The sequence below is a fragment of the Natrix helvetica genome (genome assembly GCF_964273705.1).
Source record: "Natrix helvetica genome assembly, chromosome: 14".
NCBI classification, from domain to species: Eukaryota; Metazoa; Chordata; class Lepidosauria; order Squamata; family Natricidae; genus Natrix; species Natrix helvetica.
This window is the reverse complement of record NC_138564.1, coordinates 6,231,681-6,246,610: the sequence shown is the minus strand read 5'-3', so window position 1 is coordinate 6,246,610 and position 14,930 is coordinate 6,231,681. Positions and strand designations below refer to the sequence as shown.

Genomic DNA, 14,930 nt, shown 5'->3' with positions numbered 1-14,930 from the left:
TAGGAGTAGGTCCTTCTCTGTGATGGGCCCAACCCTCTGGAATGACCTCCCCCCCCCCACATCAGAACCACCACCGACCTCCGCTCCTTCCGTAAAAAATTAAAAACTCACCTGTTTCAATCAGCTGGCCTGGCACTCTCTTAGTTTTGCCTCCCGGGGATATATTTTAATTGGATTTGGGTATTTTAATTGGGGATGTTTTTTAGGGTTTCCATAGCATATTTATTTCTTGTACAGTCTTATCTCCTCCATCTAAATGTTTAGTATTTAATTGTTTTTATATTATTTATATTGTTATTCATGTATTTTATCTGCATTTTATCTGACTGTACACCGCCCCGAGTCCCTTTTTGGGAGAGGGGGCGGTTTAGAAATCCAAAGAAATAATAATAATAATAATATCCATGGAAAGATAAGAATGTAATGCAACACGGTTTGTTTAATTATCTGTATTCTATGAAGAGTTATAGCCAGTAATAAAACCCAATTTTACATTATAACGGCTGTTTACATGGTAACGTTTTACATGATAACAACTAAAAGGCTTGGTGCACTCCATGGGAAGATGTTGTAAGGCCCATAATTCATGCTAAAGTTTACCCAACTAAGTATCAACTGACACGGCGATCATTTGTGTATATCTTGTTTTTCCTATGATCATTTTTGTATATCTCATTTTTTCCATAGTGATCTTTTTTGTATAGCTCGTTTCACTTTTCTTCTTTATAACTGCTATTCTAATAGCAAATCCTTCATAAAAGTTATTGGTTTAGGTTTAGGTTTATTTGGATTTATATGCCGCCCTTCTCCAAAAGGACTCAGGGCAGCGTACAACATTAAAAACACACATCACAAAAGTAAAAAAAAAAAAAAAGATTAAACCCATTTCCAAAAAGACCAAACCGATTTTTTTTAAAAGAAACAATACATTTAAAATAAATTAAAATTAAAATTAACATGCCAGGCCGGCTTGCTGGAAAAGCCAACTTTTTAGGGCGCGTCGGAAGGACCGGAGGTCGGGGATTATGTGGAGCTCCGGGGGCAGCATTGCATGCTTGATTAAATGATATATTAATTTTATGATATTACTCCCCCCCAAAAGTGGTGGTATTAAACTAGTTTTGAAAAGTTACACTTTTCCCAAATGGTTTCCACAATTTTGGCCGCCACTGTGTATTATTTAAACTTTTTAGGAATGAGAACGGATACAAACTAAAACAGAGGAAATGAAACCTGCATTTTTAAAAATTCTTCTCTTTAAACATTCCCCCCCCCCCCAAGGCTGATGGGGAAATTTGGGAATAAGGTAATCCTGGATTTACAACAGTTCAAAGGTTAGTGACAGCGCTGGGGAAAAAAGGGACTTACCACCATTTTTCACACTTACGACCGTTGTAGCTTCTTTCATTTTTCACACTTACGACATCACGTGTTCCAAATTCAGATGCTTGGCAATGGGCAGTATTGATGATCTTTGCGGCACCCCGGGGTCTGGCGATCCCCCTTTTGCGACCTTCTGACCGGCAAAGTCAATGGGAAAACCAGATTCGCTTAACGACCGTGTTACTAATTGAACAACTTAACAACAGTGGCAAGAAAAGTCGTAAAATAGGGCAAAACTCAACGCACCTAACAGATTTCTGTTGAACAACATAAATTCTGGGGCTCCATTGTGGTGGTAAGTTGAGGACTACCTGTATTTTTAAAATTCTTCTCTTTAAACTTCCTTCAAGGCTGATGGGGAAATAAAGTGGTGCAGTGGCCTAGAGGTGGAGCTCTTGCCTCACAATCAAGAGACTGTGTGTGTTCGATCCTAGGTAGAGGCAGGTATTTCTCTCTCTGGGCACAATGAGAATATATCTGCTGAACAAAACTCCGCAATGGCAACAGGATGGGCATCCGGCCAGTAAACACTCTGCTAGCTCCATTCTGTTGCCCAGACTCCCACCCTGGAAGGGATTGTGGGGTTGTTAAATGATGATGTAGGGACGCGGTGGCTCAGTGGCTAAGACACTGAGCTTGTTGATCAGGAAGTTCGGCAGTTTGAATCCATAGGGCCGCGTAATGGAGTGAGCTCCCGTTACTTGTCATGGTTCTTTGGGGGAGGGAGGACCCTTTCAACACAGACTTGGACCCGGTAAAATAAAAGAAATATTTGCTAGGGAAGAAATGGTGCAGTACGTGCTGAACTGCAGCAGCTCCAGACGTTCTGTGGCCTTTGGTGTTAGAAAACAATAATGTTTTTTCATTTGAAGACATAGCTTCATTTCATTTTCCTCCTTTGGATTCTGCAAAGGCAAAAGAAGATTTGCAAAATGCTCCTCAAAGCAAGATGTGGTGGCTCAGTGGCTGTGACACTGAACTTGTTGTTCAGAAAGGCTGGAAGTTTGGCGGTTCGAATCCCTAGTGCCGCGTAACAGAGTGAGCTCCCATTACTTGTCTCAGCTTCTGCAGTTCGAAAGCACATAAAAAACGCAAGTAGGAAAATAGGAACCACCTTTGGTGGGAAGGGAACAGCATTCCATGCGCCTTCGGTGTTGAATAATGCCGGCCACATGACCACGGAGACATCTTCGGATGGCGCTGGCTCTTCGGCTTTGAAACAGAGATGAGCACCGCCCCTTAGAATCAGGAACGACTAGCACATATGTGCTTGGGAGACCTTTACTTTTACCTAAATGATGATGATGAAGAAGACTGATGGGGAAATGTGGGAATATGCAGTTGGGGAGTGCTTATATATTTTTTTTCTTAAATCTGCAAAAGCTGGAAAAGTTTGAACACAATGGAAAAACCTACATGGTGAGGAGGATAAGGTGGCAAAAAGAGATCGACTTTGATCGGCATGGCTGATTTATTAAAAAACTTTCAAGAGTTTAGGCTCCATCTCCCTAAATGTCAGAGTGACGGAGGGCAGATCAGACAAAACACACTTTAGGTACACACAAGTTACAAGAATGTTGTAAAAATGTACACTTTTAATACACTTTCGGGTAAGATACAACAGAAATCCTTCCCATCCTACAGTCAAGTACAAATTATTCTTTTTTATCTTCATAAAGGTTATTTACAAGTCAGTTTACCAAGGGGAGAAAATAAAGAACGGGTAATCAGAAATGTGGAACCACCAAATTGGCATTTTCCCGTGAAAATCAAGACACGGAAATGGTACACATTTTTTTCTGTCGAAACCAGACACACTCAAAACCAGCACAGTGAAATTGAAATGGGCGGTGTTACTTTATGCATACGGAGTTCATTTACAGCAGTGTTCCTTTAAGCCTCAGTAATGTGAAGCAGGGTGGACTTCAACTCCCAGAATTCCCTAGTCAGCTGCTGGCTGGGGGAATTCTGGGAGTTGAAGTCCCACCCCGCTTAATGTTACCGAGGTTAAAGGTACAGGGGATTTATAGCCTACGGCCTTGTGCACACGTTAAGATTTTAGCATATTTGGGAGCAAAATTCGTTTTGGCTGGCAGATTTGCACGGAAGGTGGGGGGAAGGAGAGCAAGAGGACCCTTTAAGGTGGGGGCACTAATTTGCCAACATCCCAGTCTTGTAGGGTCCTTGGGGGCCAAACGGCTCCCCCCATCCCCAATATCTCGGTTTTTTTTCAAATGAATTATAGCACTCCCGAATGGAGATTTAACTGATAAAATACAAGTCCATGATATGAAATAGATTTTGGAGTAAAAGAACTTCAACCTTCCTTCACGTAGAAAGTTTTTTTTTTATTTAAGTTTTAAAAAGCATACCCTTTTTTTTTTTTTTTTTGGTAAAAACGGAAAACAACCCCGAGGCTCCAAAATAGAAAGGATAGGGCGCTAAGAAGAGCAAAAAAGCAACGACAAAAAGTGTGTGTGTGGGGGGGGGGGGGTAAGAAATTGTGCCTGTTGGAAAGAGCGGAGATGCCGAAGTTATGTGGCCAGCACAGATCTCAACTTGGGAACATCTAGAGGTAGGACCGACATTGTCCGGAGGTTTGGCATGAGTGCCACTAAATAAGTTAGTATGGGGAGGGGGAGGAAGAAGAGGAGGAGGAGGAGGTTGAGGAGGAGAAGGAAGATGAAGGAGGAGGAGGAGGAGGAGGAGGATAGAAGAAAACAACAATAATGAAGGGAGAAGGAGAGGAATGATGAAAGGGATAAGGCAAGGAATAATGGGAGGAGGAGGAGGAGGAGGAGGGAAGGGGGAAGAATGAGGAGGAGGAGGAGGAAGAAGAAGAAAGAAGAGGAAGGAGGCGGAGGAGGAAGGAAAGAAGTTTGTTTCAAACAAGTGAAGGTCTGAAAAATACCCCTGTTGTCTTGGCGTTGATAGAAAAAAATAATAATAATTTGCCTGAATGTCTCTCGCTCTCCTCCAACTCTCTGAAATGGAAACGTAGCTGAACTTTTAAAACAAGACCGCAACGAGAAAGGGCCACAACCAATGCTGGAAACTCCTAAGTTAAAATTTCCTTCAGCCTGGAAGCCTCCCCACCCCCCACCCCCCAAAAAATCCAAAACCCAAAAACAGAACGTCTGACGAGCAATGAAACACGTTTTTTTTTTTTCCTTTTCTTTTTTCCTTCCACCCGTGAAAAAGGGGGCTGAGAATGGGTGGACGACGCTGAAATACAGTCACTGTCACATAATATTAATAGCTTTAAAAAAGAAAAAGGAAAAAAGACCAACCAGCCAACCACGTGGGGGGAAAAAAAAGAGAAGCGGGAGCTTTAAAACGAAGAGATTTTCTCTGTACAAAAGAAAAATAAAACAAAGAACGCACGCACGCACGCACAGACACGCACAGACACACTCAATCGCACGCGCAAGAAACACGAAGACCGATTAGGCAAAACAGTAAGCAAAATGCCTGACAGACCCCAAGCCCAGAAACCAACGTGCCACGAGTTAATGTTTGTTTTAAAAAGGCTCACGTCTCTTTCTCTCCCCCACCCACCCTAGAAAAAAAAACCAAGGTGACTGAAATATGATGCATAATTACAGATACTTACAAATCTTCACATTTCTCGGCTCAACGGAGAAGGGAGTGCTTTTGAAACGGGGGGTCTCCAAACCTTGGCAACTTGCAGCCTGGAGGACTTCAACTCCCAGCAATCCCTCAGCCAGAGAAGCAAAGCCAGCTGAGGAATTCTGGGAGTTGAAGTCCGACAGGCTTCCAAAGTTGCCAAGGTTAGAGACCCCTTGCGCTTTGGACAAAACTTTATGTCCTCCCCCCCCCCCCCCAAATCCTCCCCCTTGGACATGCGAGGCCCGGACAGTGTCCAGCTTTTCACCCCACAAAGCTCTAAAAAGATTTTCCCCTTCGGACAAAGGGGGAGACGGGGACCATAACGACCGGCGTTGCTACCCACGGCACTGGAGAAGCAACTTTGCGGGGTTTCCCCCAAAAGGGCAGTGAGCGTCGGCGAGCGGTCGGGCTAACGGCGGAGTTCGCGAGAACGGCGTTTCCTTGGGAGCCTGCTTCGAAAGCCACGGATCTCTCCGGGAAGCAGAGAAGTCTGTAGGAGAGCAGGGGAAACGGCCCTTTCCGGCACAGACGAGTAAGAAGTTTCGCAGGAGAGAAGCCTAACCTCCGATCTCGTCGGATGGGAGACCACCTAGAGAAGCTCTGTCTCTCTCTCTCTCTCTCTCTCTCTCCCTGGATTGCTGCCACGAAATGTTGGGAGGGCTCAACTGGGTTTGTTTGGAGCCTTTAACCGGACGGGTGCTCTCATCTGCACTTTCGTTTGCTGACTCTGCCCGTCGGATGGGGCAGGCGGCTGGGCAGGGTTCGGCAGGACCGAGGCTTGGATCTGGGGGGAGGCGGTGGTTACCACTTGCTGTTGGATCAGTTTCTGGGGGACGACCTGAGCCGCGGCGGTGGTGGCTGGGATGACCTGGACTTGGTGTTGTCCCGCTGTGGTCTGGGACAAGGTGACTGTTTGGGGTTGAGCTTGAACCTGGTGGGGGGAGAGCAAAAGAGAAGTGAGGGAAGGCAGGTGGGTACAGTGGGAGGCTTCTTTCCCCTACAAGCTAAGATAAATAGAAGAAATAGAATGACAGAGTTGGAAGGGACCTTGGAGGTCTTCTAGTCCAACCCCCTGCTTAGGCAGGAAACCCTACATCTCTTCAGGCAAATGGGTATCCAACATCTTCTTAAACACTTCCAGTGTTGGAGCATTTACAACTTCTGGAGGCAATGATTAATTGTTCTAACTGTCAGGAAATGTCTCCTTAGTTCTAAGTTGCTTCTCTCCTTGATTAGTTTCCACCCATTGCTTCTTGTTCTGCCCTCAGGTGCCTTGGAGAATAGCTTGACTCCCTCTTCTTTGTGGCAACCCCTGAGATATTGGAACAATCCTATCATGTCTCCCCTAGTTCTTCTTTTCATTAAACTACACATACCCAGTTCCAGCAACTGTTCTTTATATGTTTTAGCCTCCAGCCCCCCCTGGGCTGTATTACATATTAGGCAGGAGTCTTAGCCACTAAGCCACAGGCTCTCCTCCTTATCAGCTGAGCCCGGGAAATAGGTATGTATTTGTGTTACAACCCCTGGTATGCCCAAATATGGGAGGGAGGTCACTACTCCCCCTTTCTGTCCTTCGGCTCATTACAGAAGACCATGCAGGCATGAGAGCTAAATAGCTTGAAATAGATCTATACCAGTCTCCCTTTATTTATTTATCAGCACAAATACAACACAAATATAAAAAGGCAACATTAAAAATAAAAATATGGTTTTCTGCCTGCATGGTCTTCTGTAATGAGACGAAGGACAGAAAGGGGGAGTAGTGACCTCCCTCCCATATTTGGGCATACCAGGGGTTGTAACACAAATACATACCTATTTCCCGGGCTCAGCTGATAAGGAGGAGAGCCTGTGGCTTAGTGGCTAAGACTCCTGCCTAATATGTAATACAGCCCAGGTTCAAATCCCAGTAAGGGTATGGCTAGCTGATGAGAGCTAAATAGCTTGAAATAGATCTATACCAGTCTCCCTTTATTTATTTATCAGCACAAATACAACACAAATATAAAAAGGCAACATTAAAAATAAAAATATGGTTTTCTGCCTGCATGGTCTTCTGTAATGAGACGAAGGACAGAAAGGGGGAGTAGTGACCTCCCTCCCATATTTGGGCATACCAGGGGTTGTAACCAAGCATGAGGGTCACCCCATATGGCCAGGACAAACCTCTACCAGAGGGCAATGATACAGGAAGATTCTGGGGGCATTACATTTTAGTATCAACAACAACAACAAAATCATTTCATACTGTACAGGAGAAGACGTTAGTAAATCTCTCCTGTAGTTTGCAGCTTTGTGGCTCATCTCTGCACTTTTTCCAGAGTCTCAACATCTTTTTTATATCGTGACTGACCACAGCAATCAGCAGAGGTAGCCTACAGTACTGCACTCTTAACCACTGCGTCTCGTGAATGGTGATGGAATGTTTGCAACCAAATTGCTAACCTCGGAGCTGCGACCAACAGCCCCAAAAATATAGATTTGCCTGGAGCGGTCGGTCCAAAGAGGGTGTGATTTTGATGCCTTTCTGAGAAAGATGAGACCGCCATTACAATGCGCTTCGAGGTCCAGCTGCCTTGTGGACACCTGGAAGAGCCAACAGGTTCCAGGAAGCCTTACCTGTTGGGAAACCGAGACCACCTGCTGGATATTAGCCACCGCTGCTTGTTGGGAGACCACCTGTGGGATTTTGGCCACCTTTAAGAACAAGATATTAGGGGATAAGGAAAATATTAGAATGTGCAGGAATGAACAGATTAACCATAGCAATTAAGGAGAAAGAGAAAACTGAATACTACACGATTTGGGAGGTATTTTACCAATGGTTGGAGGGGAAAAAAAGGAGTTTGGAAATGAAGAAAGCTAAAAAAATAGGTAGATAATACACTTAGACAGAGATATGTTGTGGCCCAGCAGGATCCGTCGGAGAAATTGTTGAGAAAGCAGCGAAGAGTCCAAGCGAAAGGTTTACCCGTTTTTTTTCTCCTTCCCACCCCCCACCCCCCGGAGGAATGAAATGAAAGTGAGGTGCCTCCTTACCTGTATTTGGGTCTGGACCTGCTGTGCCCCACCTGTCTTCTGGGGCTGAGAAATCGGCGTTGGTAGGAATTGGGCTTTGATGGCCGGTTGGGTGGCATAGACTTTCTGCTGCTGAGATGCTGGCTGCTGGGTCTGGACGGTGACCTGCTGGGAATTAGAACAGAATAGAAGAACAGAGTTGGAAGGGACCTTGGAGGTCTTCTAGTCCAACCTGCAAGTGGTTATCCAATCTCTTCTTAAAAACTTCCAGTGTTGGAGCATTCACAACTTCTGGAGGCAAGTTGTTCCACTGATTAATTGTCCTCCCAGGAAATCTCTCCTTAGTTCTAAGTTGCTTCTCTCCTTGATTAGTTTCCACCCATTGCTTCTTGTCCTGCCCTCAGGTGCCTTGGAGAATAGTTTGACTCCCTCTTCTTTGGGGCAACCCCTGAGATATTGGAACAATCCTATCATGTCTCCCTTAGTCCTTCTTTCTCTTAAGCTAAACATACCCAGTTCCTGCAACCGTTCTTCATATGTTTTAGTCTCCAGTCCCCTAATCATCTTTGTTGCTCTTCTCTGCACTCTTTCTAGAGTCTCCACATCTTTTCTACACCGTGGTGACCAAAACTGGATGGTAAAGTGGTATTAACCCTTCACATGATCTTCATTCTATCCCTCTGTTGATGCAGCCTAGAACTGTGTTGGCTTATTTGGCAGCTGCTGCTGCACACGGCTGGCTCCTATTTAAATGATTGTCCACTAGGAGACTAAGCTCCCTCTAGTAGTTACTACTGTTGAGCCAGGTACCACCTATACTGTACCTGTGCATTTCATTTTTCTTGCCTAAATGTAGAGCCTTCCTTTTTTTCACCTTTCAATTTCATTTTGTTAGATAGAGCCCAATGTTCAAATCTGTCAAGATCCTTCTGTATCTTAAGCCTATCTTCTGGAGTGTTGGCTATTCCTGCCAGTTGATCTGGTGCCCATCCAGGAAGGAGGGAGGGGAATGATTGCTGTCAATCTAGACTAGACCTGGAAGGAGCTGAGGATGGGGCCCTAACTGGCCGGAAAGGTCAACTCATCTGCCTTTCCAAGAGGAGAGGAAGATGGGAGAAAGCAGCCGGTCATCTGTGTTCCTTGGCCGAAAGGCAAACAAGTCATCGAGAAGAAACGGTGATGAATCTGCCACTTCCACTCTGATACCAGGAGACCTTCAGGGGAGCAGCTGTGCTCCATCATGACCCAGAAATGACCAACCGGACCTTCCAATTTGGCCATCTTCCCCTAGTGACGGCAATCTGGGGTCTCCAAGGAATGTGGTTTCTGATGATTAAATCTAAAAGAACCCTTATATAGAGGAAGGGAGGGAGGGAGGAAGGAAGGAAGGAAGGAAGGAAGGAAGATGAAGGAGGAGGAGGAGGAGGAGAAGGAGGAGGAGGAGGAGGAGGAGGAGGAGGAGGAGGAGGAGGAGGAGGAGGAGGAGGAGGAGGAGAACTGTGGGGTCCTTGGTACTCTGAATTGGGTGGTTTTCCTGCAGATGTTTCATGACCCAACTAGGAAACCTCATCACTGCTAGAAGGGAGCTGGGTTTGTGTGGAGAGGAGGAGGAAGGAAGGAAGGAAGAATGGGGTTTGTGGAGGAGAAGAAAAGGAGGAAGAGGGAGGAAGGAAGGAAGGAAGGAAGGAAGAAGGAATGGGGTTTGTAGAGAAGAGGAGGAGGAAGGAAAGAAGGAAGGAGGGAAGAATGGGGTTTGTGGAGGGAAGAAAAGGAGGAAGAGGGAGGAAGGAAGGAAGGAAGGAAGGAAGAAGGAATGGGGTTTGTAGAGAAGAGGAGGAGGAGGAAGGAAGGAAGGAAGGAAGGAAGGAAGGAAGGAAGGAAGGAAGGAAGGAAGGAAGGAAGGAAGTATGGGGTTTGTGGAGGGGAAGAAAAGGAGGAAGAGGGAGGAAGGAAGGAAGGAAGGAAGGAAGGAAGAAGGAATGGGGTTTGTGGAGAGGAGGAAGGAAAGAAGGAAGGAAGGAAGAATGGGGTTTGTGGAGAGAGGAGGAAGGAAGGAAGGAAGAAGAAATAGGGTTTGTGGAGAGGAGGAAGGAAGGGGTCTGTGGAAAGGAAGAGGAGGAGGAGGAAGAGGAGGGAAGAATGGGGTTTATGGAGAGGAAGAGGAGGAAGAGGAAAGAGTTTGTAGAGAGGAAGAAGAGAATGACAATGACAACTGTGGGGTCCTTGGTGCTCTCTGAGCTTGGCAATTTTCTTGCAGGCGTTTCATGACCCAACTAGGTAGCATCATCAGTGCTGGAAGGAAAAAGTCTTTGGAGGAGGAGGAGGAGGAGGAGGAGGGAGACTGACCTTCTGTTGAACACCTGCCTGTCCTTGGGCCACCTGGGGCTGGATGATCTTCTGCTGGGCCGCCTGGTGGTGCTGAGCTTGTTTCACCTTCAAAAACTGTTGGACGTGGAGCGGCTGAGCCATCACCGCCTGCCCTCCTGCTCAGGATGCAAAGAAGAGACGTCACAATAAGTCCCTTCCTCCGGGCCCGTTTTAACTTCGAACGGCTGCTAAACGAACGGTTGTAAGCGGAGGATCTCTTGCAAGCCACCCACATTCATCGACTGGGCGGCTACAGAAATCGGATGGACAAACCATTCAGCTGAACCCAAATCCACCCCGGGTCCCGTTTTCCACCCGAATCCTTTCCGACCCAAATACCTGCTGCTTTCTGGGGCTGCCCAATCGCCACGCTGATTCCGGAGACGGTCACGGGGAGGGCGGTCACCCCTGCCGACGACACCACCGGGACGGACATCACGGGCGGCTTGGCCAAAGCCACTTGGGCGGCTTGAGGCGTCTGACCCGGGATCTGGCTCTGGGCTTGGAGCTGAGAGGCAGCGACGCGCGTCTAAGCAGGAAGGAATCGGGATCAGGAGTGGGATTCAGACGGTTCGCACTGGTTCGGGCAAACTGGATGTTAATTTTGTATCCGGTTCGCCGAACCGGTTGTTGCGAGGACCGGCTGGCCCCGCCCAACCCCTCCTCTCCCCTGAATCTCCAGGTGACCCATTCATCATGCTAGGTAAATACAGAGCCCTCCCGAAGGCTCTGTGAGGGCAAAACACGGGCTTCCGGAGCCTGGGGGATGTTGTTTTTGCCTTCCCGGATGCTCAAGGAAAGCCCCTGCAGCCTGGGAAGGGCGAAAAAGCACACCACCAGCCGTGGTGCAGGAGGCCGAGTAGGCCACACCCATCCAGCCACCGGGCAAAGAGCCGGTTGCTAACATTTTTCAATCCCACTCCTGATCGGGATTATTGTACAGGTGCAAAGCAAGAGGCGGGCAACTGAGGCTAGTCCAGGGGTCTCAAACACAAGGCTCGTGGTCCGTCCTGGAAAGTGTAAGGGGCAGGCCACCATGGCTTCGGCCCAGTCTACCCAATGTGAAGAGGAAACATGGCAGCAGTTTGGGGAGTGGTGTCAAACTGTCCACGCCTACTTAGTCGGCCACGCTCAGTGCGCTCAAGTCGGAATTTCTGCCCCCCTCTGACCTGCACAAAAAGACTCCGAAGGGGGAGACTCTCTGCAGCAACACTAATGTTCATTGCACGTATCCGGCCCAGGGGCCGTAGGACCCGATTTAGTGCAATCTAAAAAATGCAAATGATTTTTCTGCAGACCACCAAAGTTTTCTCGCGGACTACCAGTTGGTGACCACTGATTTAAACCGATGTTTCTCAATCTTGGCATCTTTAAGGTAGGTGGACTTCAACTCGCATAATTCCCCAGCCCTCCCCAGCCATCGTAACTTCAAATCTGGCTCATTAAGAACCTATTTATAGGGGGGGGGAGGTGTTTCGCTGTAACTTTGACCGGTCCCTAAGCAACTCGTCGTAAGTGGAGGACCGCGCTTGCTGTGACGAGGATGGGAAGCTGCTTTCTTTAAAGGAGAGGCTTCGCTTTTACTAATTTTGCTTCTTGCCCTTTTTCAAACTTCGCCCTAGCTTTTGCTGATCTTCCTAAAAATCTTAACAGAGGTTAGTGAACCAAAGGAGATACCGTCTGCCTTCTGAGAGCTTAGCAAAGCGCTGGGCCGCCCTGGGAAGGTCAAGGGCTCACTCACCAACCGGGCCACTTGTAGGCCGGTGACTGTGGTGCCAGCCAGGACTGCGCCTGGCCTGGAGGCTGCTACCGCTGTCAGCTGCTGCGTCTGTGGCTGCTGCACCTGAACCTGGGCTGCCTGTTGTGGTGCTCCAGGGGTCCCCTGCGGCTGGGAGGATTGCTGTTGGGTTGCTTGCATCTTCTGCTTCTGGAACTTGATGAGCTGCTCCTGGTTGGTGGAAGCCAAAGCCCCCAAGAACGTAAATGTTGTGGCTGGCCAGCAGCCATCCAAGCTGGCAGCAGATTCAGACAGTGAGGAGGTTGGGGAGGAACATGGGCCAGTCCTGGAGTCCAGGGAAGGCTCTATGTCAGAGGCAGAGAGGGGGCCAGGGCCGTCTGACAGTTCTCAGCTGCCTTCGGAGTCAGGCATCAGGGAGGCAGAAGAACAGCTGGAGCCTGTTCCCAGTGTGCGCATGCGCAGAGTTGCCAGAAGAAAGGAACAGCTAAGAAATAAGGGTTGACTTGGGAGTAAGGCAGTGGTGAAATTCTTTTTTTTTTACTACCAGTTCTGTGGGCGTGGCAGGGGAAGGATATTGCAAAATCTCCATTCCCACCCCTCTCTGGAGCCAGCCACGGGTGGTATTTGCTGGTTCTCCGAACTACTCAAAATGTCCACAACCGGTTCCCCAGAGCCTGTCAGAACCTGCTGGATTTCACCCCTGGAGTAAGGCCACAGGTGGGCGTTGAATGGCCCCTCCCATAGGGAATAAAAGAGGAGCGAAAGGGGAGTGGAGTTTGCAGGAGACCATTAGTTCCTTCTTGCATTCTTGCCAAGTCTTGCGGCATCTGAAAGCTTTCGCTCTGGCCACTCTCCAAGCCTGATAAAGGTCGGCAATTGTGACCTATCTTGAGACTGTGGGAGAGGAACTACTTTGCTGGAGAGGAACTAAATAAAAGGGGTTTATCGGGACGAGGACTCGGCTTCGTGCTGCTGGGGACGCCTCGGTCAGAACAGTAAATTTCAACTTCTTGTATGGTTACCCTGAGCTGGTAAAAGTGGCTTTCTTTCAAAGCCCAAACTGGGGAGGGGTGGCCCAGCTTCCCAACCACAGACGCAGAGACCCTCTTCTTCCTCACCTGGGAGATCTTGCCGACAGTCTTAATCTGGGGTTGTGATGGGGTCTGGCCTGGGGTTTGGATCTGGGGAACTTGGACCTGTCCTGTTCCTTGCTGTTGCTGCTGCTGCTGCTGCTGCTGGCGTAGGAGCTGGAAGTGATTTTGAGGGATGGTCTTCCCGGAGAGCTGGACACTGGCTGCAGCAGCTGCAGGGGAGCAAATAAAATAAATAAATCATGAGCCACGGCGGCGCAGCGGTTAGTACTTCCGGCTACTTCTGCTGACTGCCGTATGCCTGCAATTTGGCAGTTCGAATCTCACCAGGCTCAAGGTTGACCCAGCCTTCCATCCTGAGTGAGGAAGGAATCTCAGAGGCTCTGTGCCCAGTCTTTCCTTGCACAGCCCCTCGTTTGGAAAATAATTGACATGGCAGCTTTCCAAGATAGATAAGGTCTGTGGTCATAAATACTCCTTTGAAAGACTGTTTGCCAGGCCTTGGATGAATGGGAATGAGAGGAATTCACATTCGTTTCATAAAAAGGGGTTTTGTCGGGACCAGGACTCTCCCTCGTGGTTTTTGGGGGAAGCCGAGCTCAGATCACCCTCTGAAAAAGCAGCTGAGGTTGAAAAATGCTACTCTCAAGGATGCAGCCTTACAGGTCTTACCTGGCGTCACCTGAGTGACCAAAGACCTCGGCTGGGACTGGACTGGAGTCAGGTTAGTGGTCACCACAGCGGAGGCAGTCACTGAAGTGACCGCTCGGACTCCGGGCGTAGACGTGAGGGTGACCAGTTCCGTAGAGGCAGCTGACGTGCCGGTGGCTCTCTGCTGGGAATGGACCACCTGAGCAGAGGTAGTTCCTGAGCCCGACGTCTAAAGGGAAGGAGAGAAACCGGAAGGTTAGCAGGTTTGCAGCTAAATTCCCCTCATCGGAACTGGCTTGGATGAAAATCTGCATTTGGAGCGAATTTCTTTCCCGTCTCTCTCTCTCTCTCTCTCGAGTCTTCAGCCCTATCTGTAACAATTTGGCCACTTCGTCCAACGGAAGTGACACTGTTCCCTTGTTAAGCCACAACTTAACATCATGGTTTGCCACGAAAGAATGCCAATCTTAGAAAGACAGGATGTCAGTCCAGAATAATAATGTAATAGGAAACATTATTGAGAGCAATGCAGCCAAACCATTTTCAAGTTACTTAAACGTGTATTATCACTGAACTACTATTATTACTGTTACTACTACTACTACTACTACTACTACTAATAATAATAATAATAATGAGGAGGAGGAGGAGGAGGAGGAGAAAGAAGGAGGGAAAAGGAAGAAGAGAAGAATGAAGGAGAAGGAAAGAAGGAGAGGAAGAAAGGAAGAGGAGGAGGAAGGAAGAAGAGGTGGAGGAAAAGGGAGAGAAAAAGGGAGGAGGAGAAGGAGGGAAGGGAGGAGGAGGAACGGGAGGAAGGAAGGGAGAAAAGAAGGGAGAAGGGGAAGGAAGGAAGGACGGAGAGAAGGAGGAAGGGAAAGAAGGAAGGAAGGAAGAGGAGGAGGGGAAGGAAGGAATGAAGGGGAGGAGGAGGAGGAGGAAGGAAGGAAGAGGAGGAGGAAGGAACAAAGGTAGAGAAGAAGGGAGGAGGAGAAACAGAAGGAAGAAAAGAAGGAAGGAAGGAGAGAAGGAGGAAGAGGCATTGACATTGA

General features: G+C 47.9%; 1 protein-coding gene across 14 annotated transcripts in view; it reads right to left on the bottom strand.

The window, feature by feature from the left end:
- Nucleotides 1-2,949: 2,949 nt before the first annotated feature.
- EP400 (E1A binding protein p400) overlaps nt 2,950-14,930 on the bottom strand; it is a 97,797-nt gene continuing 85,816 nt past the window's right edge. For 11 of the 14 annotated variants that reach the window (XM_081966805.1, XM_081966815.1, XM_081966814.1 and 8 more), the window contains 8 exons: nt 13,903-14,110; nt 13,258-13,442; nt 12,143-12,349; nt 10,741-10,930; nt 10,381-10,517; nt 8,056-8,202; nt 7,636-7,713; nt 2,950-5,944 (listed from right to left, as the gene is read on the bottom strand). In XM_081966805.1, coding sequence (XP_081822931.1) covers nt 5,675-5,944; nt 7,636-7,713; nt 8,056-8,202; nt 10,381-10,517; nt 10,741-10,930; nt 12,143-12,349; nt 13,258-13,442; nt 13,903-14,110 — 1,422 coding nt within the window. In that variant the 3' untranslated portion in view covers nt 2,950-5,674. The remainder of the gene's footprint in view (nt 5,945-7,635; nt 7,714-8,055; nt 8,203-10,380; nt 10,518-10,740; nt 10,931-12,142; nt 12,350-13,257; nt 13,443-13,902; nt 14,111-14,930) is intronic. The other 3 variants (XM_081966811.1, XM_081966817.1, XM_081966813.1) reach the window with 2 other exon arrangements.